The 26,539-nt window shown below is 53.6% G+C and overlaps 2 protein-coding genes across 18 annotated transcripts in view; one reads left to right on the plus strand and one right to left on the minus strand.

Annotated features, from left to right (window-relative positions):
* Positions 1-3,188: 3,188 nt before the first annotated feature.
* CD177 (CD177 molecule) overlaps positions 3,189-26,539 on the minus strand; it is a 34,989-nt gene continuing 11,638 nt past the window's right edge. For 3 of the 16 annotated variants that reach the window (XM_053210734.1, XM_053210735.1, XM_053210736.1), the window contains exons 3-10: positions 8,885-9,025; positions 8,249-8,434; positions 7,197-7,316; positions 6,882-6,998; positions 5,034-5,171; positions 4,181-4,366; positions 3,913-4,047; positions 3,189-3,659 (exon numbers count right to left, since the gene is read on the minus strand). In XM_053210734.1, coding sequence (XP_053066709.1) covers positions 3,439-3,659; positions 3,913-4,047; positions 4,181-4,366; positions 5,034-5,171; positions 6,882-6,998; positions 7,197-7,316; positions 8,249-8,434; positions 8,885-9,025 — 1,244 coding nt within the window. In that variant the 3' untranslated portion in view covers positions 3,189-3,438. Of the gene's footprint in view, positions 3,660-3,912; positions 4,048-4,180; positions 4,367-5,033; positions 5,172-6,881; positions 6,999-7,196; positions 7,317-7,688; positions 7,820-8,248; positions 9,026-9,099; positions 9,339-9,633; positions 9,748-14,546; positions 14,734-21,192; positions 21,527-21,669; positions 21,998-26,539 lie in introns of those variants that run through there. The other 13 variants (XM_027037691.2, XM_053210737.1, XM_027037688.2 and 10 more) reach the window with 13 other exon arrangements.
* On the plus strand, positions 22,590-25,265 carry TEX101 (testis expressed 101). 2 transcript variants are annotated; one of them, XM_053210744.1, is made up of 5 exons: positions 22,590-22,722; positions 22,847-22,990; positions 23,108-23,302; positions 24,594-24,722; positions 24,881-25,265. In XM_053210744.1, the coding sequence occupies exons 1-5, from the start codon at positions 22,659-22,661 to the stop codon at positions 25,090-25,092; spliced, it is 744 nt and encodes a 247-aa protein (XP_053066719.1). In that variant the 5' UTR covers positions 22,590-22,658; the 3' UTR covers positions 25,093-25,265. The 2 variants fall into 2 exon arrangements, with proteins under 2 accessions (XP_053066719.1, XP_014926267.1); XM_015070781.3 differs by having other exon boundaries at positions 24,962-25,265.

The raw sequence follows: 26,539 nt of genomic DNA on the forward strand, positions 1-26,539 counted from the left end.
CTATGGGCTTACGGATATTCCCTGTGATCCCAGAGAAGAGAAATAATAGACCAGGTTTATAGATAGATCTGTACGATGGGCTGGCACCGGGCAGTGGGTAGATGCTGGGTTAGCCCTGCACCCATGTGGTCCTGAAAGAATAATGTAGGGAAGTCCTTCGGGTGGCAAAACCTCAGGGCTCCACCTTACGGGACAGAGGGACGTCCTTAGGTCCACTGATGCACGGATCCATATGAGCCACCTAGCCAAGGACTTGGAAAGAATAAAAGTATATAAAAGAAAGAAAAGACTAAAAGGATAAAATGGATACTGGGGAAGATACGTGGATGGTCCTCTGGGGGTAGACACGGAGCGTGAATCTTCACGACCCACGCCGATGCCCACCAGAATGCACGCACTGAGGAGCGGTCCCATGGGCAGGGGTGGAAGCTCCACACGGTTACAACACATGGGCTACCTCTCCTCAAGGCCGACCTGGGTGTTGACTGAACTCAGGGCCCAAACCAACAGAGGCAGAGGCCAGTGCGAAGTGCCTCATGGTGTCGTTTTACAGCAGGACTACACAGGACATACCCCATCGTGGAGAGGGCTAAGCTTCACCCTTATAGGGACTGGCACATACCATGGGTTCCCATTTGCCTTCCTTGTACTCAGTGCTTCTGCCAACACTACCATTTGGGAACTTAGAAAATGCCTACAGGGGCGCCTGGGTGGCTCAGTCGGTTAAGCGGCTGACTTCGGCTCAGGTCATGGTCTCGTGGTCCGTGGGTTTGAGCCCCGCATCAGGCTCTGTGCTGACAGCTCAGAGCCTGGAGCCTGTTTCGGATTCTGTGTCTCCCCCTCTCTCTGGCCCTCCCCCGTTCATGCTGTCTCTCTCTGTCTCAAAAATAAACGTTAAAAAAAAATTTTTTTTTTAAAAGAAAATGCCTACAGTATCCCACGAGGTAGTGAGGTAACTAACTTACACAACCATGGAGCTCAAGACCTTCCCAGGTGCCCCATTACACAGAGACGGGTGGCTCATCGGAATGATGGAACTGCCTACGATGGCTTAGGAGGACACCAGGTGAGAGACAGCACCCTGTCATCTATCAGAAATGGACGTCTCAAACCAGTGCTCAGTCTATGGTGCGATATCCCCCAGAGCCAGCATGCAGGGGTCCCGTGAAACAAGATCAGAATGAGGGATGGGGAGCCTGGGTGGCTCAGTCGGTTAAGCGTCTGACTTCGGCTCAGGTCATGATCTCACGGTCAGTGAATTGGAGTCCCGCATGGGGCTCTGTGCTGACAGCTCAGAGCCTGGAGCCTGCTTCGGACTCTGGGTCTCCCTCTCTCTCTGCTCCTCCCCCACTCGCGCTCTGTCTCTCTCTGTCTCTTAAAGATGAATAAATGTCAAAAAAAAAAAAAAAAAAAAGAATGAGGGAGAGCCCCTCCCACCAGTGCACTCGATGACCCACTTAAAGAATTCTTGCCAGGCGCTTGGGTGGCTCAGTCGGTTAAGTGTGTGGCTTCGGCTCAGGTCGCGATCTCGCGGTTTGTGAGTTCGAGCCCTGCATCAGGCTCTGTGGGGTGGTGTGGAGCCTGCTTGGGGTTCTCTCTCTCCCTCCCTCTCTCTCTCTCTGTCTCTTCCCCACTTGCGTGGTCTCTCTCTCTCAAAATAAACAAATAAAAAAAAAAGGATTCTTGCTTCTGGCCTCTGTGGCCTGGGGATTGAGGTGGGTGGGGAATCCATTGTAGTTCTAAGCAACTGGAAGCCACGACTGCAACCTCGCCATTTTGTGCTTACCCGCGCCGCTGTAACAGAAGGTGGGGTCATTCTGCTGGTCGCCAGATGGAACCTGACCACCAGAGGGTGGAAACCGGATGACAACTTCGTATTTCAGGGGCCAGTGGCCCTGCTCGATGGAAAACTGCAGACAGCCAATGAAAATGAGATCATCAGACACCCACCCCTCGTAAGAATGATTTGTGTCACACAGCAATTTGTTGTGAGTAGGCGTTGGCAGGTGGCAAGAGGATATGGAGCGTGCGGGGGGAGAAGGCAGTTCTGATCACCTCCCGCTATGCACCCAGGACCTTTGCAGCTTCGTTTTACGTGACCTTCTCCCCCTCCCCCCATCTTCCTCTCCCCGCAGCACTTGAAGAAACAGGTGTCTATCACTGTGAGAGTCCGACGCATCGTCATTAGCACACCGTGTTCCTGTGGTTAAGTAATGGATGAGAATTGCGTGTCTTCTAAATTGAGGGCTCTGGTTTTCACCTGGACAAAGGAAAGGAGGGAAGAGCGTGGACCGGGCTGGACACTTGGCTTCCTTCTCCAGATTCCGTCTCCCCTTCTCCCCCTGCTCTGCGCCTTGCACGGCAGATCCATGGGACCTCCTATAGGAGGGCTCAGTCAACAGAAGCCCCTAACAGGAGACCAGAGGGAGGACACTGAGTAAGGCTGGGGTGGTAATTCCTCAGCTCCCTCCCTACAGAGCGATCTGGGTGGCTTTTTTTTTTTTTAATTTTATTCACTTTTGAGAGAGAGACAGGGCACGAGCGGGGGACGGACAGAGAGAGAGGGAGACACGGAATCTGAAGCGGACTCCAGGCTCCAAGCTGTCAGCTCAGAGCCTGACGTGGGGCTCAAACTCATGAACCGCGAGAGATCACGACCTGAGCCAAAGTCGGCCGCTTAACCGACTGAGTCGCCCAGGTGCCCTTTTAGCCTGAGATCAGAGCGCCTACAAGGCAGCCCTCTCTCGACCTCCCCCACCTACCCTTCTCCCTACAGAGTCCAGTAATGGTAATGACTTCTCCTCGCCCTTCTCGGGGCCCAGGGGGACGACAGAGACCCAGTGAGATCAGCCTCAGGAAACCGCACCAACCTTTTGTTTCTCTACTCCGCACAAACCCTAAGTCAAGTTCCTCAGGCGGGCTGAGCCCCCTTTGTGCTGAGGCCCTGCCTGCTCAGAGAGAAGCCTCACGGGTTGTAGTGCAACGCCTCCTCTCAGGTCATGGTGATGCCCAGATTCCTTGGGCCGGAACATCCTGACGCCCCTGCTGCCACTCAGTCTGGAATGAGGCACGGGCAGCAGGCCGGTGAAGGAAGGGCTTGAGATGGTGAATCTCTCACCGAGCTCCTGTCCTCCCCATGTCAGATCTCTGCGGGTCCTGCCCTCCCCTGTCATAGACAGACGCCAGCATTCAGGGAAAGGACGATGCCTTTATTATCGGACACAAGTGGCCACTCCTTGACTCTCCCAGAGGGCAAGTTCAGCCGCTCCCAGCGGCGTGTTGTTACCAGGTCACGGAGGTCTGTGGGGGTGTCGAGGGATGATCATTCATGGAGAGGACAAGGAAATCATTCAACGCCCAAGGCTGTTTGGTTATGAGGTCAGAGGAAAAGTTGGCTCGGGGAATCAGCAAGGCGCTGAGAATCATCGGGAAATGGGCTCAGCAGAGAGGCATCCCACACCAGAGGGCTAGGGACAAGCCAAGTCCCACCACCCAAGCCAGTAGGCGGGTGGGGACAGCTCCATCTTGGAGAAAGGGCTCGAGCGGTTCCTCCGAATTCTCAGCCACGGAGAAGATCCCAATTTTCTGTGTATGGTTCAACAAGGAGCTGGAAGCTTCGGTCACGCAGCCCTGAATATGGATTTTAGAGGTGATCCCACCTAGAGAGTGAAGATTGAGTCAGAGAGGTTTCAAAGGACCATACCCTTAAATTCCTGAGACCCACGGAATCCCAGCCCCCTCAGATCAGGAGGCAGGGCTTAGTCCCCTCCTCCCTCAGAGCTAGAAACCTGAGTTCCCAGGCCCCTGTACCCTCAGACCCATGAGTCAGGGCCTCAAGCACCCTCCCACCTCAGAACCACGGAATCCAGGCCCTCAACCCTGCATGCTTGGGACCTGGCCATCAGGACTCACCTCCATAGAGCCTAATGTAACCGTTGTAACAGTGAGTCGTGCCGTTAGGGCATGTAACGTTTTCCGGGTTTCCTGGGCACGGGGCAGAGCCCCGCACACAGATGGGGCACTGCAAGTCTCCCGGGGTGGGGGCAGCTGAAAAGTAGAGAGAAGGCTGGGGCGCACGGCTCTGCTCCTAGCTGTAGCCACCCTCCTCGATCCCCAGAGTCTCTGTGCCTCCCCATCTCTCAGTGTCCCCAGTCCCACCCGACCCCCTGGGATTCCATACCTGGACGAGGGAGAGAGTTCAGTAGGACGCTGGTACTCCTGGCCCTGTTGCACCTGTTGGAGGAGCAGAAATGGGCATAGGAGGCGACCAGCACTCCAGGGGGCCCCGAGTGTATGGAGACAGTTGGGGCATCCTGCGGCCTGCCCTTGGTGCAGCCTTTGCTTCCCACTATGACTGAGCTCTGTCCTGAGGGGTGAGAGAGAGCAGAAGCTGGGCTGGGGGAGTGGGGCTCTGATGAGCCAGGGGCTCCCTGACGCCCGGCAGGCGGGTGGAGGGGTAATGCCAGTGCCTGAACACAGGGCACACGGAGTGTAGGGTGAAGGCTGGGGCCAGAGTCAGCTCTGTGGCGTTTTCATTCTTCCTCGAATGTCACTCGCTCGGTACGGCCTCCCAAGAGCACCTGTTTTCCAACGGCAGCCTTCACCTCGCTCTCCCTGCCTCCTTTCCTGGCCGGGTTGCTCTTGTCTTCACTCCCATACCTTACTCTGCTGCGTTTGTATTTCTCGCTGCCTCCCCACTGGCACGTAACGCTGGAGGAAGGAGGATACGAAGGGTCCACGGTGCCACCAACAGTGCCTGGCACACGGCAGGCGCTCGATAGATCTCGAGGGAGACCGGCGAGGTCACTCTGTGCCCGCTCCGTTCTCCATCTCCCTCACGTGGCCTCTTGCGAGGTAGCAAGGGCGGTACTATCGCTGCTGTCACTTTGCCCCGTTCCCAGAAGGGGGAACCCAGGCACGGAAAGAGGAAGGCAGGCCTGAGCGTGAGGGGAACCAGGCAGGAAGCTGGGGGAACTGACCCAGGGCGGGGAGACTCGGGAGCCCAGACTCGCCCTCTGCCGCAGCCCACGCACCTGCCTCCACCAGCAGAAGAGTCTCCTCACACACCTCCCCAGGGTCACAAATCTTCTGAGTTGTGGTCCACCTGATGGGCATCCGAGACAGGTTTCGACCAGTGTGTAACTCGCTCCCCCATTCACAGGTCAGAAAAGCTGCAGAGAAGGAGATGGCAGGGTCCGTGTAAGCCAGGGAATCGGCCACGCCTTCCCTCCGGGTCCCGTGCGTCCCCGAGGCATTCTCCAGGTGACCTGGCCACAGAGTCCTGCCACCTTAGATTTAGGAGGGACCTTGGAAGTCGGAGTCCCATCCACATCCTTCGCCCTGTTTTTGCCCGAACGTCTGCAGGAGCCTTTCTCCACGACCCTTGAGGAAGGCTATTGGGTGTGACGGGGACAACGGCTCCACTTCCTGTGTGGCACTCAGGGCTCTCACCTGGATGAGGAGGGGAGCCTGCCCCCATAGATTTCTTTCAACTGAGAAACCCTGTGTTCCAGAGCAAAATACTCAAAATGCCTAGGGCGTACGGAGCCTTTACTCTGCGTCTGAGCCACCCCCCCCCCCGCCCCCCTGCGGCCACCGGGATTACCTCACAGCCACCTCCAGCCACCATCATCGTCCCATTGTCCAGGTGGGAAACAGGGCACCTGGGTGGCTCAGTCGGTTAACTGTCTGTCTCTCGGGTTTGGCTCCGGGCGCGATCTCACGGTTTGTGGGATCGAGCCCCATGTGGGACATCACCGAACCCGCTTGAGATTCCCTCTCTCCTCTTTCTCTGCCCCTCCCCAGCTCCCTCTCAAAAATACACAAATAATCATTAAAAAAAAAAAAAAAAGATGGGAAACAGAGGTAGAGGACTCGTTAAGTAGCTTGCCCCGTGTCCCACCACAGGTCACTGGCAGAGCTGAGCTGGGAACTCAGGTGTTCTGGCTCCTCGGGGCGGGGGGGGGGGGGGGTGACGGCTGTCCTCGGCTACCTGGGCCCCTGCGCCCTCAGGAGTCCCTTTGAAAACCATGAGCCTAGACCTTCTCTTTGGCCCTCATGTGGCCAGGAGGGATGTGTCCCTTGAAACACCTGGGCTGGCGAGGCAGCATCCACACACGTGACCTTCGCCACAAGCCCACGAGGGAGGCCTGCCCATCTTCCCACCACGCAGACGACCAAATCACCCTCTGCTGCCTGCCCCGAGCCCGGACCCGCTTCTCTGGGCCCCGTCCTCCCCATCTTGGCCAAAGGCAGCTGCTCCGGTAAAACATTGCCGTCATCCTCGACAACTGCCTTCCTCTTGGGTTGCACCCATCAGGAAATCCTGTGGCTCAAGCTGCAAACCTACCTCCAGAACCTGACGGCTTCTCACCATCTCCACTGCTTCCGCCAGGCCCGGGACCACACGCCCTCACCTGCTCCCCCACCCTGATTTCTGGCCCACGCCCCCCAGCAGCACCCCTCGTAAGGGGAAAGCCGATTCAAGCTCCTCTGCTCAGAAGGCTCCATCCAAAAAGGTCCCCATCCCTCTCCGAATAAAATCCCTAGTCCCTAAACTGTAACTCCAAAGACCCACGCAATCTGGCCTTAATAAACATTTAGAGGGGGCGCCTGCGTGGCTCAGTCGGTTAAGCGTCCGACTTCGGCTCAGGTTGTGGTCTCGCCGTTCGTGGGTTCGAGCCCCGCGTCGGTCTCTGTGTCGACGGCTCGGAGCCTGGAGCCTGCTTCGGATTCTGGGTCTCCCTCTCTCTCTGCCCCTCCCCTGCTCGTGCTCTGTCTCTCTGTCTGTCTCTCTCTCTCTCAAAACAAAACCAAAACCAAACATTTAGGTTACCAGCGGGTCCTCGCGCCCAAGGCTGCGCTTCTCTGGTGACACTCACCGTTAGGGCTGCAGTCCTCACTCACAACGATGGACCCGATTTCCCGAGTCCCATTAAGCACGTTGCAGCCATCTTGGGACATGCATCCTTGGACTCTCAGAACGGTGAAGACACCCCCTGTGGACAGGGGCAGGGAGAGGGTGAGGGAGGCTTTGCCCTTGGAGGGGGGGGGGGTGGCGCGGCTCCCGGAGGCCAGACCCACCCTTCTCAGGTCTCGGCTTCCCCTGGCACCCACCAGAGAACCAGATCTCGGTCTTCAGACCCTTCCCCCACCACCGGTTTAGCGCCCCACGGGGACCTCCTGTCCTGGCTCACCTCCCCTGAGCTGGATTGAGCCACGGTAGCAGTGCGTGCTCCCGGCCGGGCAGGTCACCTTTGTCGCAGACTCGCAGTCCTGTTTAGACAAGCAGACTGGACACCGCAGGGAGCCCGGGCCTGGTGAGGGGACGGAGGGCTCTGGATTTGGATGGGGACCCACGACTCTCCACCCTGGCTTTGCTGGTCCCAAGGAGCGACCTCCCCAGTCTCCCACCGGTGTGCCCTCCCAGGCTCCTCTCTGCAGACACGCCAGGGAATCAGGGGCGGGTGGTAAGGGAAAGAGCAAGGAAGGAAGGAAGGGAAGGAACCAGAGGACCGTGGAGGGGCGCCTGGGCCCGAGTACAGGAGGGGGTGCGGTGGGGGAGGGGTGCCCTGGGAGGAACCCAGGTGGTTCACCCCCCGGGGTCCACGAAACAGTGCAAGAACATCAGACACCTAAGTTCACAAATGATTCCAGAGGGTAGAGAAACACACCACGTGGCCCCAGACCTGACTGGTGACACAGGGCAGGCAGGGATAGGAATATAGTCAATGGCGCTGTGATAGCGATGTATGGCGACAGGTGGGAGCTACGTTTGCGGTGGGCACAGCGTAAGGTCCAGAGTTGTCCAATCCCTGTGCTGTACGGCCGAAACTAACGTCATGCTGTGTGTCAGCTCGACTCAAAAAAAAAAAAAAAATGTCACGGGCCCATTTCACTTTGAAAGAGGGAATGCCAAAAGCCTAAATAAAACGTGAGTGGACCAAATTCTGAAGAGGAAAAGAAACAAGGAGGAGAAAGGAGCAGGCGCCAGGTGAAGGCCATGCTAGGTGCTCGAACACCAGAAAATGAGTGCGGTTTGCTGCTCCAGGACGGACAGAAGGGGTGCTGAGGGAGGGAGCCGCAGGGGGAGTGGACAGGGAGGAGGGAGGGAAGAGGGAGCTAAATGGAGGGTCCCTCTGTGCTCACGTCTGCCCCTCAGCCCTGCTGCTCCCGGCTCCCAGGGCTCCTGACAGCCCCTCTCGCCCCCTGTGCCTCCCGAGTCCCGCCTCCCCACGCAGCCCCGCACCTGCGGTGGAGGGCAGGGCCCAGAGTGGGAGGGTGGTGGACAAGTTGTTGCAGTTGTCTCCGTGGCGGCATACGTGGGTGTAGGAGAGGATGGAGAGGCCGGGGCCTGCCCTGTGCTCCGTGATGCGGGCATCCTGATTCCCCACCGGGGTGCAGCCCTTGGTGAGTACTATGTTCACTTGAAGTCCTGCACCAAGAGAGAGAGGCAGGCCCTGGACCCCTGGGTCTGAGGGAGGAGGGCCTGGGGGCCCTGGACCCAGGAGGGAGGAGGGGCCGGGGGTCTGAATCCTGGGTCTGAGGGAAGAGGGACTAGAAAGTTGGATCCCTGGGTCTGAGGCAGGAGGGGGCTGGGGGCCAGAACGCCTCGGTCTGAGAGGGGAGGGGCTGGAAACCTGGACCCCTGGGTCTGAGAGAGGAGGAGGGGCTGGGGCCCTGGATCCTGGGTCCTAGAGGGAGGGTCTGATGGTAGTCTGGGGTGAGAGGCTGGAGAGGCGACTGGGAGCCCCAGGGGCTGTTCCTGCCGAGGGGACGGCTCCTTGGCTGAGTCCCTACACAACACAGTAGGACTGGGACGGGAGGGATGTCTCTCCCAGGGAAGGGTGAGAGTCACCCTTGAGGCCCACGGGGCTCTTCTCACCATTGTCAATGAGGATCAGCGTGTCTTGGCAGCCCCAGCCGTTGGCACATACCTCATGGTCCGCCTTCCACGGAAAGGGCATTTCCGATACATTAACCAGAAACTCACGTGTCGCCCTCTGACAGGTCAGGGCCTGCGCTCCTGAGACGGGGAGAGAAATCCGTCTGAGCCCATCCTCCAGGAAAACGCCCTCCCAGGTCGGGGTCCTCACTCACGGGGCAACACGAGGGTGGCGCCCAGGAGAGCCAGCTGCAGCGCAGGGCTCATGGTCAGGGCAGCTGGGACTCTGGCTCCTTCTTCTTCTGGGGGCCCAGACCTTTTATATCTCTTCACACCCCAGGCAGCCAGGAAAGGGCGGGAGGCAGGGCCTTGAGAGAGGAGGTCTGGGCCCACCCTCTGAATCTCACTGGATAAGAAATCCGGATCCTCCCTCCTTCCCCGGACCCAGGGGTCCAGGCTCCCTGACCCCGCCCCCCCCCCCCCCACCAGCAATCAGAAACATCCGGGCCCCCAGGCCCCACTGGTCCAGCCACTTCGCCCCCTTTCCTCCGAGCCCAGCTATAAGGCTGCCCTCCCCCACCCTTCTCAGGGTAGTTTGGGAAGGCGGTTTCCTCACTGCAACCTGGCCCCACGTGGGGAAATAGCCCAACAGCCCATGAGGACATTGTTGGGCGCATACTGGCTACTCTCTACTTTAACCTCTGCCCAATGCGAATTCTGGCTTCTCACTTCTTTCTTCCATTGTTTACCTTTATGTTCCCTTCTCCATGATTTTCCCTCATGCATTTCTCTTCCGCTGTTTTCCCCACTGGTAGCAATCCAGGCCCGCGTCTCCACCTCCCGGCCACCCACCCACTGGGGAGCTGAAGTATGGCGAGTGGAGGGGTTGTAGTGGAAAGTAAATCTCTGTCCAAGACAGGATATTCCTTGACAACAACACGTTTCTTTGCCAGAGAGAGATGGGGAGGGGGATGTGCTAGAAAAGCAGCTATTCAGAAAAACAGCCTCAACGCTGTGCCTTGTAACGTCGACCTATTTCTTTTTTATTTACCTTTTTTTTTTTTTTAAATTTTACAGACAGAGAGAGTATGAGCAAAGGAGAGGGGCAGAGAGAGAGAGAGAGAGAGAGACAGAATCTCAAGCAAGCTCCACGGGGAGCCCAATGCGAGGCTCAATCACATAACCCTGGGATCATGACCAGAGCCGAAATCAAGAGTCCCATGCTCAACCGACTGCGCCACCCAGGCGTTCCAACGTGGGCCTATTTCTGTGGTATAAATAGTTCTGCCATGTCTGATTTCAAGCTACCAGTCATTTAACAAATAGCTGGAAACATTCTGAAATATTTAACAATCGGCTTTTGCAAGCCTGTACAAACCAGCTCTAGCACACTGGGTAGGAGGGGCCGGGGAGGAATAAGGGCTATCTGCCCGCGTGTGCATGAGGAAGAGGAAAGTGGGAGGAGCCGTAGCAGAGGAGAAAGAGACTAACGTGTAACTTACAACTCTATGTTTATTTTTGACATCTTTATACATTCTATTTCACGTTTAAACTTTGCCACACAGGCAGTCACATTTCCCCATCTCTCAGTGCATCGACACTACCAATGGGGTATACAATGAGTGTTCAATAAATACTGATTGGATAAACGAATGAATGAATGATGAATGAATGAATGCACGGTGAAAGATGGCCAGAGAGCCATCACTGCATCTGTACGGGTTGTGGGCCTTAGAAACACCACCCCCTCCCCAATGAGTCACATTGTTGCTGTGGGAATAATGGCGCCCTCTGGAGATGTGCATGGCCTGAAGCAGTGTTTCTGAGTGAGCAGAGGAGGGGCAGAGAGGGAGGACAGAGGACCCAAAGCAGGCTCCCCACGGAGAGCGGAAGCTTGACGCCGGGGCTCGAACTCACAAACTGTGAGATCATGACCTGATCTGAAGTTGGGCCCTTAACCACCTGAGCCACCTAGGCACCCCTCTGAAGCAGTGTTTCTGGAGGAAGAGAAGGAAGGGTGGGCAAAGAGGCACATAGGGTCATAGGTAGTCAATTCGATGTCTTGCTTTTAGTCAACATATATTTATTAAAGCTGGACTCTGTGCAAGGCACCATCCCAGTTGTTGGGGATTCAGGAAGACCAACAAGAATGAGGCCCAGCTTCTGCTCAGCTCACGCCTGATTGAGAGAGAGAGACATGGAGCAAACACATGAGCATACACACACACACGCAAATGGTGCTGGGTGCTGGGCAGGGTGAAGACCAAGTGATGTGAAAGTTAAGTGACTGAACTGGGATCAGGGAAGGTCTCCAGGAGGAGGTGGCCTGTGAGCTGAGAGCAGGATGAAAAGAAAGAGCTTACCATGGAAGACATGCACGAAATGCATTCCAGGCAGAGGCGAGAGCAGGTGCAAAGGCCCTGGGGTGGGCCCATGCCTGGTTTATGGAGAGGATTAGAAAGAAAGCAGGCGGCTAGGCTGGAGCAAGGAGGAGGTAGTGGGTGTTGAGAGTGGCAGGTTGGCAGGGGCCTGGCAAGGCAGGACCGAGTCAGGATATTAAGGCAACCTTCCTGGGAGTCCTGTGTATTTCAAGTAGCAAATGCAAGGCTGGGCGTGGAGCTATTTAGCAAAAAGGCTTACAGTTTCGGGTGTGTGAAACTCTGTTTGCTACCAGGCCGGATCTTGTCGCTCCCTGATTGTGTAGCCTTGGGTCATTCCCTTCCCCCCCTTCCAATTGCTTCACCCTCTTCTGTACAGAAAGGGTGATGATTATCCTCAGCTCATGGGTTGTTCATAGACCTGGGACTTCACAAATGAGGTGGGGGAGGCCGGATCCATTTGAGAAGGACCCTGCAATGCCACCGCGGGTGTAGACAGTGACTGATCCCCCATACCAGAAAGACTGGAGGCTATTTATCCGGGGCAGCTGGGCACCGGTCAAAGGCAAATAAATGCTCAGACCTTGCAGGGACTATTTGGATGATGGCTCTGGGTGGACGTTAATCCCCGCCATGAAGGAGGTCGGCTCTCCTGCTCTGTCCTATAATATGGTTCAGAGGGACCTTGATCATCTGATTTTCTACAGAACATCACACTCACCCACTGCATTGATGGATTTGTGTTATTGACTCGGGCACAGTGAACAAGAGGTAGCAAACACCCTTGATGATTCAGTAAATGAGACATGTGTGTGCCAGAGGCTGAGAGATCAACGGGGCCACATCCAGCAACCCCATCATATTGGTGTAAACCCTGGGGCCCCATAGGTCTAGGGCATGTCCCCAAACAGCAGCCCCCCCCCCCATATCCACGGAGGATACATTCCAAAGCCCCCAGTGGATGCCTGAATGCACGGTGGTTCCAAGCTCTCTGTATACTGTTCCTTTCCTACCCATACATACCTATGCTAAAGTTTCATTTTTTTAAGTTTATTTATTTTGAGGGGTGGCGGAGGGGCAGGGAGAGAGAGAATCCCAAGCAGGCTCTGCGCTGCTAACCCGGAGCCCAACACGGGGCTCGAACCCACGAACCGTGAGATCACAACCTGAGCCGAAATCAAGATTCAGACGCCTAACCGACGGAGCCACCCAGGCACCCCCCACGCTAAAGTTTAATTTATAAATTAGGTGCAATACGAGATTAACAACAATGACTAATGTTTACATAGAACAATCGTAACAATATACTGTAAGAGAAGTCATGTGAACGTGTCTCTCAAAATATCTTACTGTACTGGGCTCACCCTTCTCTGTGTGATGATGTGAGATGATAACATGCCCCCGTGATGAGTCAGGGGAATGACTCGGGGACTGAGACAGGGTGTTAAGCGAGGACCGACCTTCTGACCCTGTGTCAGAAGGGGGATCAGCTGCTTCCAGACCACGGCTTACGGCAGGTAACTGAAACTGCAGCATTCTTTCTGAGACAATTTGCTACACCTTATGCGGCTGCCTTTAGAACAAAGATAGGTCCCTAAAGATTTGGGGGGTGGGGGACAGAAATGTAGCACATTTTGACGTGTTACTCCTACTCACTTTTGAGGGAAACCACAAGACCGCCAGTTTTGAGTAGATCCTAGAGTAGGAAGGGTCTGGAACGAAAGTCATATGACCCAACAGACCCAACGGCTTTGAAAAGTTTCTGTGACAGAAAGAGCTAAGAGGATAAGTGAGAAAGTCGGGGTTTGGGAGCAAAGGGTACGTATGTCTCCTTTTGCAAATAACTATCCTCCAGTTAGAGAGCAGCTCCTGGCTTATTACCGTGTCCCAGGGGAGTCTGGCTACTGCCCTATGGGACACCATAGTGACCTACACTGCACATCACCTGCTGGGTAGTGTCTGAGCTACCAAACCATGACCCCGGCCAGGCACGGGGTCAGCCACCACCCAGGGAAAAGGTGCGTATGGGATCAGGCTCTCACGGGGTGGGGGACACAGGTGAACGCCTCGGCAGGTGGCTCAGGTGCCCACGGTACCCGCTTCGGCCGCCCGTCCCTCCACACGCACCTGCGGGTTCACGAGGCTACTCTGTGATCTGTTTACAGAGAAGGGGTAAAACAGCCCAGGTTTAAGGGCAGATCTGTACGGTGGGCCGGGGCCAGGCAGTGGGTAGCTGCTGGGTTAGCACGGCACTCGGGTGGCCCTGAAAGATGTAGGGAAATCCTGCAGGTGGTGAAACGTAGTATTCACCAAGGGCTGCGCCGTGGCAGTGGGCCAGGAGGCCCACGTCCCGGAGCCCAGGGCAGCCCCCAGCCTCTGCGTCCATGTGTCCTGACAACTACTACAAGAAGCTGCCCACACCCTCCAGCTCTGAACCCCCCTACACACACACACACACACACACACACACACACACACACACACACAGGTGCCCAGAGAGTTCAGCCAACATTCCTCTCTGTGGATGGGAAGTGAGTTCATAAAGGATTCCAAGGTCTCCTGAAGACCCCAGAGGACTCAGACCTCGTCCTTGCTCCAAAGGGGCTTCCAGGAGGAGGGGAGACATCAGAGATACAGGTGGTCATAAGGCTGTGGTGAAGGGAGTCTGGGAGAGCTCAGGGGAGGAAGCTACTGATGTCCCGGGTAGGGGGGAGCATTAAGGAGGGCTTCACAGAGGAGGTGACCCGTGAGCTGTGTCTTACAGATAAGCTGCAGTTTATTGGCAGAAGGAAGGATGGTAACAGGCAGAGGAAACAGCACGTCAAAGACCTGGAGGAAAGAGCAAGCCTGCTGTTTTCATGAAGAGTCTGCCTGAGGGGCGCCTGGGGGGCGCAGTCGGTGAAGCCTCTGACCCTTGATCTCGGCTCAGGTCATGATCTCACAGTTTGTGAGTTTGAGCCCCGCATCCGGCTCTGCGCTGATGGCACAAAGCCTGCTTGGGGTTCTGTCTCTCCTTCTCTCTGCCCCTGCCCCCCTTGTGTGCTCGCTCTTTTTCTCAAAGTAAATAAACTTTAAAAGAAAAAAAAGGGTCTGCCTGAGAAGGGATCATCAAGAGGATGGGGTGCAGCTGGAACTGGGGTGATTACGAGTTTTCCAGGTAGACAAGGTGGGTGTGGGCAACAAAGGGAGAGCCATTCTAAGCAGAAGGAACAGCAGTGCAGGGTCAAGGAGGCAGCAACGACCTTGGGAATGGCTAGTGGCGGGGGCCGGGGCTGGTCAAGTACCTGCAAAGCCAGACGGAGGGGTCGGCCTGTCTCCGGAGGGCAGGGAGCCATGGAGAGTTGCCGAGCAGGAAGGGACACTCCGCCAAGGAAGCTTTCTGACCGCCCATCGCTTTTCCAGTTGGACATTCTCATGTTCCGGTTGCTCCGTGTTTGCTCTGTGGGGTCATCCGAAGGAACCGGCTGACGCCTGCACCAACACATTCACCACCGTTGCCGCAGGAACGGTGCCACAGCCACCGCACCCCCCAATACTGCACTTTCCGCTTCTGTCACTGCCACCACCAAGTGATCATTTGAGCAACTGTGAAATGATCATAGGACTGGCGTTACCTGTGCTTCATCAGACCCCCGGTCGAGCTCTGCCTGTGCTTCTTCCGTGTGGTAGAATACCCCGCCCCGAATGCAGATTTGTTTCCTGATCCTACTGATTGTTGAATTGGTCACGGTCCCAGAAGGAAATGAATGGTACAACCCCAACTTGGGTGATTTGAGCAGAATTTATTAAAGAAACTGCTGCTTACAATGGTAAGGCTGGATCCAGGGAAACACAAAGGATGGGCAAGAGTTGGGAGCAAGCCTGTATTATTTTTGGGACAGAGAATGAACGGGGGAGGGGCAGAGAGAGAGGGAGACACAGAATCGGAAACAGGCTCCAGGCTCCGAACCATCAGCCCAGAGCCTGACGCGGGGCTCGAACTCACGGACGGCGAGATCGTGACCTGGCAGAAGTCGGACGCTTAACCGACTGCGCCACCCAGGCGCCCCAAGACTGTATTTCAAATATGTTGTCTGCTGTGACAATATATAACAAAGAGTCAGCACCACTGAGAACGTAGGTCAGGTTGTGCACTGCACAAATGCTCTCCATCTAGGGGACGCGATGCACGTCATAGATATATAACCTGTATGAAAAGGCTCAATACTGAAACGGGGAGAAAGCTCCCTTCTACATATATCTGCCTCTGAACATAAGGCCAAGCACCCTCATGGTGTGCTGGTAAATGTTTAACTGCTTCCCTGAGGGGAGAAATAAAAGCTCTGACTTGTAGTGTTTGCCTATTCCCATGGTGTAAATATTCCCACCATGACTGATTTCAAGTTACCACGATGTCACAGAACAGGGAGTTGGGAAGAAATGCCCCGTGGCAACCATCATATAATATTTCTACTTACAGATATAATAGATTTATAAAAATAACCTCAAGAACATAGGTAATAGGGGCGCCTAGGTGGATCAGTCAGGATCTCACAGTTTGGTTCATGAGATCGAGCCCCACATCAGGTTTTGTGCTGTCAGGGACGCTGGGCTCATGACCTGAGCCGAAACCAAGAGTCAGATGCTCAACCAACTAAGCCACCCAGGTGCCCCTAACTATGTAAGAGTTTTAATTGAAGAGGTGAGTGTGTTTTCTGTAGCTATCTCCTGACACAGAGAGCTGGCATTTTATAGAATTCTCTTCGGCTCCTTGAGTTCCAGAGAGTTCCGGAGATTTGCGAACACTTCACTCAAAGAACGTAAAATCTGAATTACCTGAGGCCAAAGGGGAATGAATTCATTGACTCCCCTTTGCCCTCTTTGTCATCTTTACTATTAAGAATTTCCACCGAGTTTTTGATGGTTTTAAAAACTGAACCTCAGGAAAGATCTACTGTTACTTTATTGACATCAGTGAATAAAGTTTTAAACCCACACTAACTCTGAATGCCTCCTTTTGTGTTCGTGATATAGAAGTGGGTCGGGGCTATCTTTACAATGCCAAAAATGAATTTAAAAAGCCACAAATAAAAATGCCATGCTACCTGACTAGGGTTAAGCAAGCGGATACATACAGGCAATTTACTTTAGAATGCGGGAGCGGGGGAAGCCCCTTATCTAAGTTTGTGAATTCTGGTATAAACCTAAAAAACCTTCCAGGGGGCTATATGTAGAACAATATCCAAAGCTCACGCAGAAAGAAAACATTCAAATTCCAATAAACCAGAGCAGACAGACCTCAATGAACATATAGGACATTCAGTAGAGACCCCAGAAAAGTTATACCTTAGGAGTAGGGCTAAACTAGTCTATATCCATGCTAAAAAAATTTAAATATTCCACACTATTCTGTATTACATATTCTTAAATATTTCCAGATAGTAGCAATGAACAACTGGAAAGTGAAATATGTATTTTTTAAATACCACTTGCAGGGGTGTGGCTGGCTGGCTTGGTTGGTGGAGCATGCTACTCTTGACCTTGGGGTTGTGAGTTCAAGCCCCACGATGGATGTAGAGACTACTTAAAAATAAAATCTTAAAATAAAATAAAATACCATTTGCAGGGTGCCCAGGTGGCTTAGGCGGTTAAGTGTCTGACTCTTGATATGGGCTCAGGTCATGTTCTCATGGTTGTGGGATTGAGCCCCACACCAGGCTCCGGGCTGAGTATGGAGCCTTCTTGGGATTCTCCCTCTCTCCCTCTCTCTCTGCCCCTTCAGGGAGTGGGGGAAGCATATGCAAAGGACCTGAGATGGATATGTGCCTGCCATGAATCCAAGGAACAGCCGAAAGACCAGTGTGGCTGGAGCAGAATGAGGAAAAGCAGGGCAGAACATGGAGATGAGGAGGCAGGGGAGGCAAGATGTGGAGAACCTTCAAGGCCATTTCAAGTATTTAGAATCTTTCCCTCCCTCCCTTCCTTCCCCCCTTCCTTCCTTCCTTCCTTCCCACCTTCCCTCCTTCCCCCCCTTCCTTCCTTCCTTCCTTCCTTCCTTCCTTCCTTCCTTCCTTCCCACCTTCCCTCCTTCCCCCCTTCCTTCCTTCCTTCCTTCCTTCCTTCCTTCCTTCCTTCCTTCCTTCCTTCCCTTTCTGTAAAATGGGAAAAACCATTGGAAGTCTTTAAACAGAGAAGTGACACAATCAGGCTTATATTTAAACAGATCATTCTGATACCAGGTAGGGAATAGATCACCGTGGGGCAGGGGGAGGGCCTGTTGCAATACTCCAGGTGAACAATAGTGGTGCTACATGTGTTCTTAAAAAGAGGTCCAAGTTCCCTTTTATTTTATTTTTTTAATATTTTTTAAAATTTTCGGGCGCCTGGGTGGCTCAGTCGGTTAAGCGTCCGACTTCGGCTCAGGTCATGATCTCGCAGTTCGTGGGATCGAGCCCTGCGTCGGGCTCTGTGCGGACAGCCCAGAGCCTGGAGCCTGCTTCGGATTCTGTGTCTCCTTCTCTCTCTGTTCCTCCCCTGCTCACCCTCTGTCTCTCTCTCTCTCTCAAAAATAAATAAAGATTAAACAAAATTTAATATTTTTTAAAATTTTATTTATTTTGAGAGAGAGAGAACGAGCAGGGGAGGGGTAGGGAGAGAGAGAGAATCTCTAGCAGGATCCATGCTGTCATTGCAAAGCCGGATGTGGGGCCTGAACTCACGAAACCGTGAGATCATGACCTGAACCAAAACCAAGAGTCAGACGCCCAACCGAGTGAGCCACCCAGGTGCCCCCAAGTTCCCTTTTAAATCCAAGATTGAGGGACTCTGTGGTCAGGTCACCTGGACCGTGACTCAAGAATATGATCACCTTTGCAAGCCTGGAACCTGGAGGGACAGACATGGGCTGATCGCAGATGCTTCACTATGTCACGGTTCAAAGATGTCAAAGATGGAGCAGAGCTGCAGGCAGGTGAAATCCCGCAGCATCCCCTCAAAATCAGACCTAGTGCCTGGAAGCTGTCTCCCATCACTCATCTCACAATGGAATCGGGTGAAAGGCTGGGACAGGAAGGGATGATCTCTGCACAGTCACCCACTGGGAGGCACTACATACATCCTGTGTTGACAGAACCTTGAATTCAGCTCACCGCTTGCTGGCTAATTTGGGATCCCTGAGCGCAGCCCCTGGGCCCCTGACTTGCTCCAGGGATGCCCCCTTGATCCTGTGTCTTCACGCCATCCCTCACCAAGGCAGCCTCCTTGGGAGGCAAAGGCTGCATCAGGAATGATGCTAAGACAGAAGGAATGAAAAACAGCACTGGGACCCCCGTGGAGCGCTATCCCACCCTCAACCACTTCGACTGCAACACAAATCGAACAGTCTGAGATAGCTTGAACTGTGTCCCCCCTCTTCCCAAATTCATATGTTGCGGTCCTAACCCCCAGGACCCCCAAAAGTGACCTTATTTAGAGACAAGGTCTTTACAGACGCAATCAAATTAAGATGAGGTCATTAGGGTGGGGCCCAAGCCAGTATGACTAGTGTCCTTTTTTAAAAAAAATTTTTGAATGTTTATTTATATTTAGAGAGAGAGAGCAGGGAGGGGCAGAGAGAGAGAGAGAGAGAGAGAGAGAGAGAGACAGACAGAATCTGAAGCAGACTCCAGGCTCTGAGCTGTGAGCCATCAGCACAGAGCCTGATGCGGGGCTCAAACCCATGAACTGTGAGATCATGACCTGAGCTGAAGTCAGACGCTTAACTGACGGAGCCACCCAGGTGCCCCATGACTGGTGTCCTTATACAAAGGGGGAAATCTGCACACAAACACACATGGAGGGCAGAGGATGTGAAGACACAGGGAGAAGACAGCCAGCCACAAGCCAAAGAGAGAGATCTGGGACAGATCCTTCCCTCCCACCCCTCAGAAGGAACCGACCCTGCCAGCACCTTGACTGTGGGCTTCCAGACTCCAGAACTGTGAGAGACATTACCCTTCTCCAAAACCAAAGCCTCCCAGGTGGTGGCACTTAGTTACTACGACCCCAACAAACAAATTCCCAGGCCAAGAGCCAATTTAAGATGATGTTCATGACAGAAACTAGAAGCCAGCTGTGGGACCAGGACAGAAGGCAGGACAAGTGCTAGTCAGAGGGATGGGGAGGGATGAGGGCACAGAGATAAGATTCTGGAGCTCGAAGCAGGTGGCTGTGTAGCTCCCAACCACCCTCTCTGCCCTCTGGTTCCCTCTGACCCCATTGGTCCCATACTGGCAGTTGTGACTGAACACTGGGACCCAGCCCCTCCCCCCGTAGTTACACAGTGCAGCACTGTTAGAGACCGAGAGCTGTGAGCACTGGAGCCTGAGTCCTGAAAAGATGGGAGGGTGGCTCAGACCCCCAGGGCCTAAGGGACAGGGTCCTTGGGACCAGAGCTACCTCTTCATGTTTATATTCACTGTCCCAAATGTCTTCATTAATAACATATTAGTAATTATATTTAATACTAACTGTCCCCAATTGAAAGTTCTTAATATATGTTTACATAAAATTAAGAGCTTTTACTAACACCGTTCTTACTGAGGCATTTTCTCTATTAAAAATAAATATTCATGGGGCACCCGGGTGGCTCAGTCGGGTGAGCATCTGACTCTCGATTTCGGCTCAGGTCATGATCCCAGGATCGTGGGATCGAGTCCTGTGTCCGGCTCCACGCTGGATGTGGGGCCTTCTTAAGATTCTCTTTCCGTCTCCCTCTGGCCCTCTCCCCCACTATCTCTCTCTCTCTCTCTAAAATATAATTAATTTAATTAATTAATTTAAAAAGTATTCATTTATATAGCTTTACTTCCAGAAATAGTACCAATCCTGAAAGTTCACAAAGGGTACCTTATTTTTATGTTACATTTAGATGCTGAGAGTTGAGGTGGGTAGTGGCTTGGGTTTCTGGGTCCAGGTGACAGTAGGCTGGGGGCAGGACCCCTGGGTCTGAGGGAGGAGGGGCTGGGGGCCTGGACTCCTGGGTCCAAGGGAGGAGAGGGCTGGGAATAGGGACCCTCAGAGTCCTGAGAGATGAGAAAACTCGGGGCGAGGCATCAGGGACCCCGTGTTTGAAGTGAATTTCTTGCTATCTTTTCTCTTTGCTCCTGGGGGTGGGATCAAAACCACAGTAAGCACTAAAAACTGCTTATCCCGTAAGTCTGCTCCTTGTTAAGAGGCATCAACCAAGACGGTCCCTTCGTTTATTCTAAGAACCGCCAAATGTTCCAGGGTATTCCGACCAGACAGTGTGGACAGAATAGCTAGGCTCCCCACCATCATAACAGACAGACTTCCTCCCCTGAAATCTGTGGGCTCTACCCCCAGACTGGTTGCTGGGGCAAGGCTGGGACTGGCCATGGCCCTGCTGTAAGGTGCTTTATTTTTCCTGCCTCCTAATGATCCCAACCCAGCCTGTCCTGTAGTCCAGGACTTAAAGGCATCTGACACCTAATTATTTTTCATCCCATGAATCACATGCCTCTTCTTAGTGTTTTGAGCGTTAACACATGAAATAATTAGAGCTACACTATAACCTAATGGCAGCTTTTTTTTTTTTTTTGTCCTGGATTAATCTTTGAAAACATTTTGGGGGGTGCCTGAGTGGCTCAGTCGATTAAGCATCCAACTTCGGCTCATGTCGTGATCTCACAGTTGGGGAGTTGGGGCCCCACGTTGGGCTCGCTGCTGTCAGCAACGAGCCCGCTTTGGATCCGCTGTGTCTCTCTCTCTACCCCTCCCCCACCCCCCCAAAAATAAACAAACATTAAAAAAAATTTTGGGGGGGTGGTTTCTAAAAGGTCAGAATACTCTTCCTAATCTAGACAAATTGTTTTCGCTTCACATTTGCATTAACTGTTCCTAGTTGTTTCAGTTCTCATTGTAGTATTTTCTCGATTCAAAATAAAAACTCACTTACAGAAACAGCACCAAGTCGGAAAGCACAAAAAGGGCACCTTTGCTTCTTGTTGCATACATATCTGGAAAGCTCACCTATAGACGAAATAGAATTTTCAGCCAGGAACAAGAAATCTGAATGAAAGGCACGTCTTAGTCGTGGCAGTGGCAGGGCCACGTGGGTCGGCCATAACGGCAATCTGCGCCTTCAGAGTTGAGGCTCATGCACACATTCGGGGATGCTGGAAGGAACCCTGAAGCCGGCATTTCTCTCTTCGGCCTTCCAGAAGGCCATGGAGGGGCCGGTGCTGTGATGTGATCAGAGGGAGGCGCCCGGGCTGGGCAGGAACCACTGCAAGTGAGGGTGATGAGATCACGTTGCCTCCCCAGTGCCTATGGCCACCGGGTGGGTGCTGGGGCAGGAGCCAGACTGGGAACATGGGAGGCCATTCGGACAGGGAGAGAACTTCAGTGGGTGATGGCCAAGGGTCTGACCTCCTAGCCTGGCTGGAGAAGAAGAGATTCCACAGCTCAATGAGAGAAAAGTGTCAACGAGGCCTCTTGAGGACGGGCTGCCCATCTTGCCTCGCACGACGCGTACCACAAACACCGGCTACGTCCCTGGGCTCACACCCCACCCGCCTCCCGTTTGCTCGCCGCGTGCCAGCCTGCGCATGCGCACCTCCCAGGCCTGCCTCTTCTCCGGGGCCAAGGGGGCGCGGCCTTCCTTCGGGTTCATCCAATGAGCTCATCAGATGCTTTCACATCGACCAATGGGGCTTCGAGTGACCCGCTGGGCGAAGCTGGCCCCGCCTTCCGTGCCTCCGAGAGGCAAAACGAAGGCCAAGTGGAACGAGAAAGCCGTTCCGGGCCGTTCCTTCGGCTCTGTTAGGATTCTTGTGAGATTATCCAAAGCCAGGTGGAATTTGGGTCCCTTAAAGAGAAAAGGGGGGGGGGGGGCTGGGGATCCTGGGTCCTGAGGAAGGAGGAAGGTGGGCGCCAGGACTCTTGGGCCTGAGAGGGGTGGAGGCTGGGGGCCCTGCGGGAAATGGCGGCGGCTGGAACCCAAACGCCTGGATCCCTAGATAGAACAGGGCGGGGATCTCAGAATTCCGAGTTCGGGGGGTGGGGACTGGGGGCTGAGAATCCCCGGCCTCGGGAGAACGTAGGTTTGAACCCGGCCTCCCCAGTGTGCGGGAGCAGGGGCCTGTGGGCCGGACTCCCGGATCCCGTGGTTGGAGGGTACTGAGTTGTTGACGTCCTCTGTCCTCGGGGGACAGGTGTTTGGGTCGGAGAGTTGCAGCTGCGGAAACTGAGGCGCAGTGAACGCGTTATGTGGTGCAAACTTGCAGGCTCGACCGGGACACGCCGACGCTGGAGGTCACGGTCTTCTGTAGCGCAGACGCGCCCGTACTTGCCAGACGGTCCCTGCAATCTCGTTTTCTGATCCTGAGCCGCGCTTCCAGCCCTCTCTAAAGGACGCCATGGGTACCCGTCGTGCCCAGAGTTTGTTGTTCCTTCTCCTCCTGGGAGCCGCCTCCTTGGCCTGTAAGAACGGGGGCCAGGGGGTGGGGAGAGCTGGTTCACAGGGGATGGATCGCTGGTAAAGGAGGGCTGACGGGGGCCCCACAGAGAAGAGCAGGCGCTCACCCAGATCTCCTTTTCTCCCCAGCGGTGCAAAACTTAAATTGTCACAAGGGCGTGTTCACCAGTATAGAAGAGGACCCAAGCAGTATGTTTAACTGGACCACGGAGAAGGTTGAGAGTTGTGAGGGCGGGTCATTCTGCCAGGAATCCCTTCTGATGGTCAAAGCAGGTGAAATGAGAAAGGGCGGGAGGAGGGGTGAGTATGTCCGGGTCAGTGCTGCTCCCACCCACTCCCCGAAACCTCAGGCCCACCCTCCGCTTTCTTCCCCACCCCGTCTCCTAACAGGGGCCAAGACCGCAGTTTTGGCCACTAAGGGCTGCATCTACGATGGGACGCAGGCGGTGACGTATGTCCAGCACTCCCCACCCCCAGGCATAATCACAGTCTCCTACACCAGCTATTGTGAGGATTCCTTTTGCAACGGCAGAAAGGACCTCCAGGAGCTCTGGAGGCCGGCAGAGACCCTAGAAGCCTCGAGAGGTGAGAGATGGGGACGCGGAGAAACCATCTGAGCCCCTGCAAAGATGGTATGCCTCCTTTCTCTGTGTCCTTATTTGGCTCAGGCCCTTGGGGGGCCACACACAGAAAAAGAACCTCAGACCTTCCGCCAGGCTTTTTCTTGGGTCTAAACGCCACTCGGAGCACCGGGACGTCAACGAAGGCTGGGGTATAAGTTGGCTTTTGTGTTTATTTATTTATTTATTTTTTTAACGTTTATTTATTTTTGGGAAACAAACAGAAACCGTGTGCGAGCGGGGGAGGGGCAGAGGGAGAGGGAGACACAGAATCTGAAGCAGAATCTGCAGCTGACAGCTCAGAGCCCCATGAGGGTCTCAGGCTCAGGAACAGTGAGATCATGACCTGGCTGCTTAAGCGACTGAGCCACCAGGTGCCCCATGGCTTTTGTATTTATTAAGCAATAAAGTGTCCGTGGAGGTTTCTGAGCAGGGCGGGGTGGCCTAATCAGTCTGGCAGTTACTGCTTCCCCAGTTCCCCAATGTGGCCAATGTGGCCGGGGGCCTATAGCAATCTGGCCCTGCCTGCTCTCAGCTCACTTCCTTCTCTCTCCTCCCCCTTTACTGTGGTCCAGTGGGGGGAGGGGGGCTGGTATTCAAAATGCTGAAGTGTAGATCCGGTCCTGGCCCAACCAGAATGGGTGCTGGCCACAAAGACCGGCCCAGCCCTCCTGTGCCCACCAACCACTGCCAGCCCTGCAGTGTCTCCCAGTCCCGGAAAGCCACCCGGCTGGCTCCCACCTCCGGGCCTTTGTCCTCGCCGATTCCTTTGCTACCCCACCCACCCCTCCACTTTCACGCAGCTAACTAACCTCTGTTCACCCTTCACCTCAACTCAGGTGTCCACTCTGCGAAAATACTCGGCAAATTGTTCCGGAGAGTTAGGTTGTCCTCCACTCCTTTGCCATCATACCTTGGATGCAGTGCCTACTGAGATGTATTATAATTCCTGACACATCCTTCTCCTTCTAGACAAGGGTCCTCGATGGCAGGAACCGTGTCCTTTTCATCTCTGTCTCCACACCCAAGCACACAGTTTGGAAGTCACAATGGATGGGTTCTGACAGCGAAGAAAAACAGCTGGAGAAGCCAGCGGCGGGGCGGGGGGGGGGGGGGGTACAGGGTGGGGGGAGGTGGCAGTGATAGGTCGTGACTGCTGTGGTGTCAGCAGCAAAGACTTGGGAAAGGAAGGGAAGCAAGAAGAGACAACTCCAGAGGCCAGACACACCCTGATTGTCCCTCTGTTTCCCCTCCAGCTCCCAGTACATCAGTACCCTTCTACTGCCCAACCTGTGTGGCTTTGGGGACCTGTGTGACTGCTCCTTCCCTTCCCTGTCCCAATGATACAACTCAGTGCTACCAAGGAAGACTTCAGATCACTGGAGGTAAACTGAACATCTGGTGGTTTCAGAGGCTGGAAACCCAGACATCTGAGTGGATCCAAGAGGTTCTGATACTCAGGGTTCTAGGAATGAGGGAGGAATGATTCCTCTCTGATTTCCCAAAACATCTATGTGTCTCCCCGACCTTTCTTCTTCCACAGGAGGCATCAATTCTTTTTTGGAGGTGAAAGGTTGTACATCCATAACTGGTTGCAGGCTGATGGCTGGGTTCTTTACCATAGGACCCATGTGGGTGAAGGAAGTTTGTCCGTACCAGTCTCTCCCTCAACCCCGAAAGACTGAAAATGGGGCCACCAGGCTTCCTGTTTCAGTTTGGAGGTTCGAGCTGCTGCTGCTGCTGTTACTGCAATAACTAACTTGTCCATTGTTCCTGTGGAGACACTTCTGGTCCTGGATCACAGGACACCTCTTTTGACCGGGAGCCTTCTGACTGCTGGTCACCAACAAGTTGAGGTTTGAAGAAAGGAGCGTTCTTGTGGTTGTGTTTTATATTTCTAATAAAGTTTCTACTGTAATTTGTGTATACCTCAAGACTAGAAGTGGAATTTTAGTGCTGAAAGGGCCCTTAAAATTCATCGTATCCAACCCACACGTTTTGCAGAAAGGGAGGCAGAGATCTGGAAAACTTTAGTGAGTTTCTCACACGGATGTAGCTCTGGGCAGAGCAAGACCAGAACTTTGATACTTCGACCTAAAGTCTGGTTTTGCTTTCGCTTTATTGGTCACCTTCTCTTGCTGGCTGGGCAAGAGATCGGCATCAGACTCCTCCAGAGCACTCCCGGCCCAACCTTACGGCCACAGTTGGCTGTTTTGGTTCTAACATTTCCCTGGGAGGTATAGCAGAGTTTGAAAAATCAGACTCCAAACTCTTCCGTTACATAACGGGCCCCCTCTCCTATGTCCTGTCTCTTGCCCCTTTACATCATCCCTTCCCTTCTCTGCTGCCTACATCATCATCTTCAGTGGGCAGAGGGAACGCAGGAGGCAGCTGGGGCCTAGCAGGGTATGAGGACTGGGGGCCTGGGACTCTTAAGACTTGTTTTGAGCTTCTCATGCTTGTTTATTTATTACTCAAGAACACATAAAACCCATCTTAGAAAAGACTCCAATGACATAGGAGCTTATAGAGAAAAGTAAAATAAAAAGGTGGGGTAAGGGTAAGGAGGAACAGATATTTATTGTTTTCTTTGAATAGCTTTATCGAGGCTTAATTGACATAGTCAATTGCACCAGGGGTGGAAGGAGACTTAATGTGAACGATTGACCCCTCCCACAAAGGACAGGGGAGTCTGGCCATAGTATAGTCCAGCCAAGTTCTTTCTAGAAAGTTCTCTGGTTCTAAACCAACTCTTTTTGAGTTAGAACCCCACTCCAGCTAATTCTTCATCTTTGTCACTAGGCCTCCAGCTCCCCATTGTGTCAGTTTGCCAGTTTGCAGAAGAAATCACAAACAACTCAGATTTGTTCATGAGGGGACTTAAGAGTTTCTGAACGATAAGTATTCAGAGCCATGGCTGGCAAACGCCATCTAGAGCAAAAAAATAAAAATAAAGAAAACAAAAAACAAAAAAGCCAAGTAGACGTTTCCCATAGGACAATGGCTTTCTGATGGCACTGAAGACAGTGACAGGAGAAATCCCTGAGTGGATGGAAGAATGACACCATTTTCTAAAAGCTGGCCTGTGGATTATTCTGGTATCTTGCAAATCCTATGTATCATATGCCACAGAACTTCAGGCAGCATGGGCAAATTTCTCAGGGCACAAACCCAAGTGTGTAAACTTTCCAATAACATATTT

Source organism: Acinonyx jubatus, chromosome E2 (genome assembly GCF_027475565.1).
Source record: "Acinonyx jubatus isolate Ajub_Pintada_27869175 chromosome E2, VMU_Ajub_asm_v1.0, whole genome shotgun sequence".
Classification (NCBI taxonomy): Eukaryota; Metazoa; Chordata; class Mammalia; order Carnivora; family Felidae; genus Acinonyx; species Acinonyx jubatus.

Bases quoted from the DNA above. Each gene is read 5' to 3' on its own strand.
- TEX101 (XM_053210744.1), top strand. From the start codon at position 22,659: ATGGGTACCCGTCGTGCCCAGAGTTTGTTGTTCCTTCTCCTCCTGGGA. The intron at 22,723-22,846 runs GTAAGAACGGGG...TTTTCTCCCCAG, and splicing joins GGGAGCCGCCTCCTTGGCCT to CGGTGCAAAACTTAAATTGT. The intron at 23,303-24,593 runs GTGAGAGATGGG...TTTCCCCTCCAG, and splicing joins GACCCTAGAAGCCTCGAGAG to CTCCCAGTACATCAGTACCC.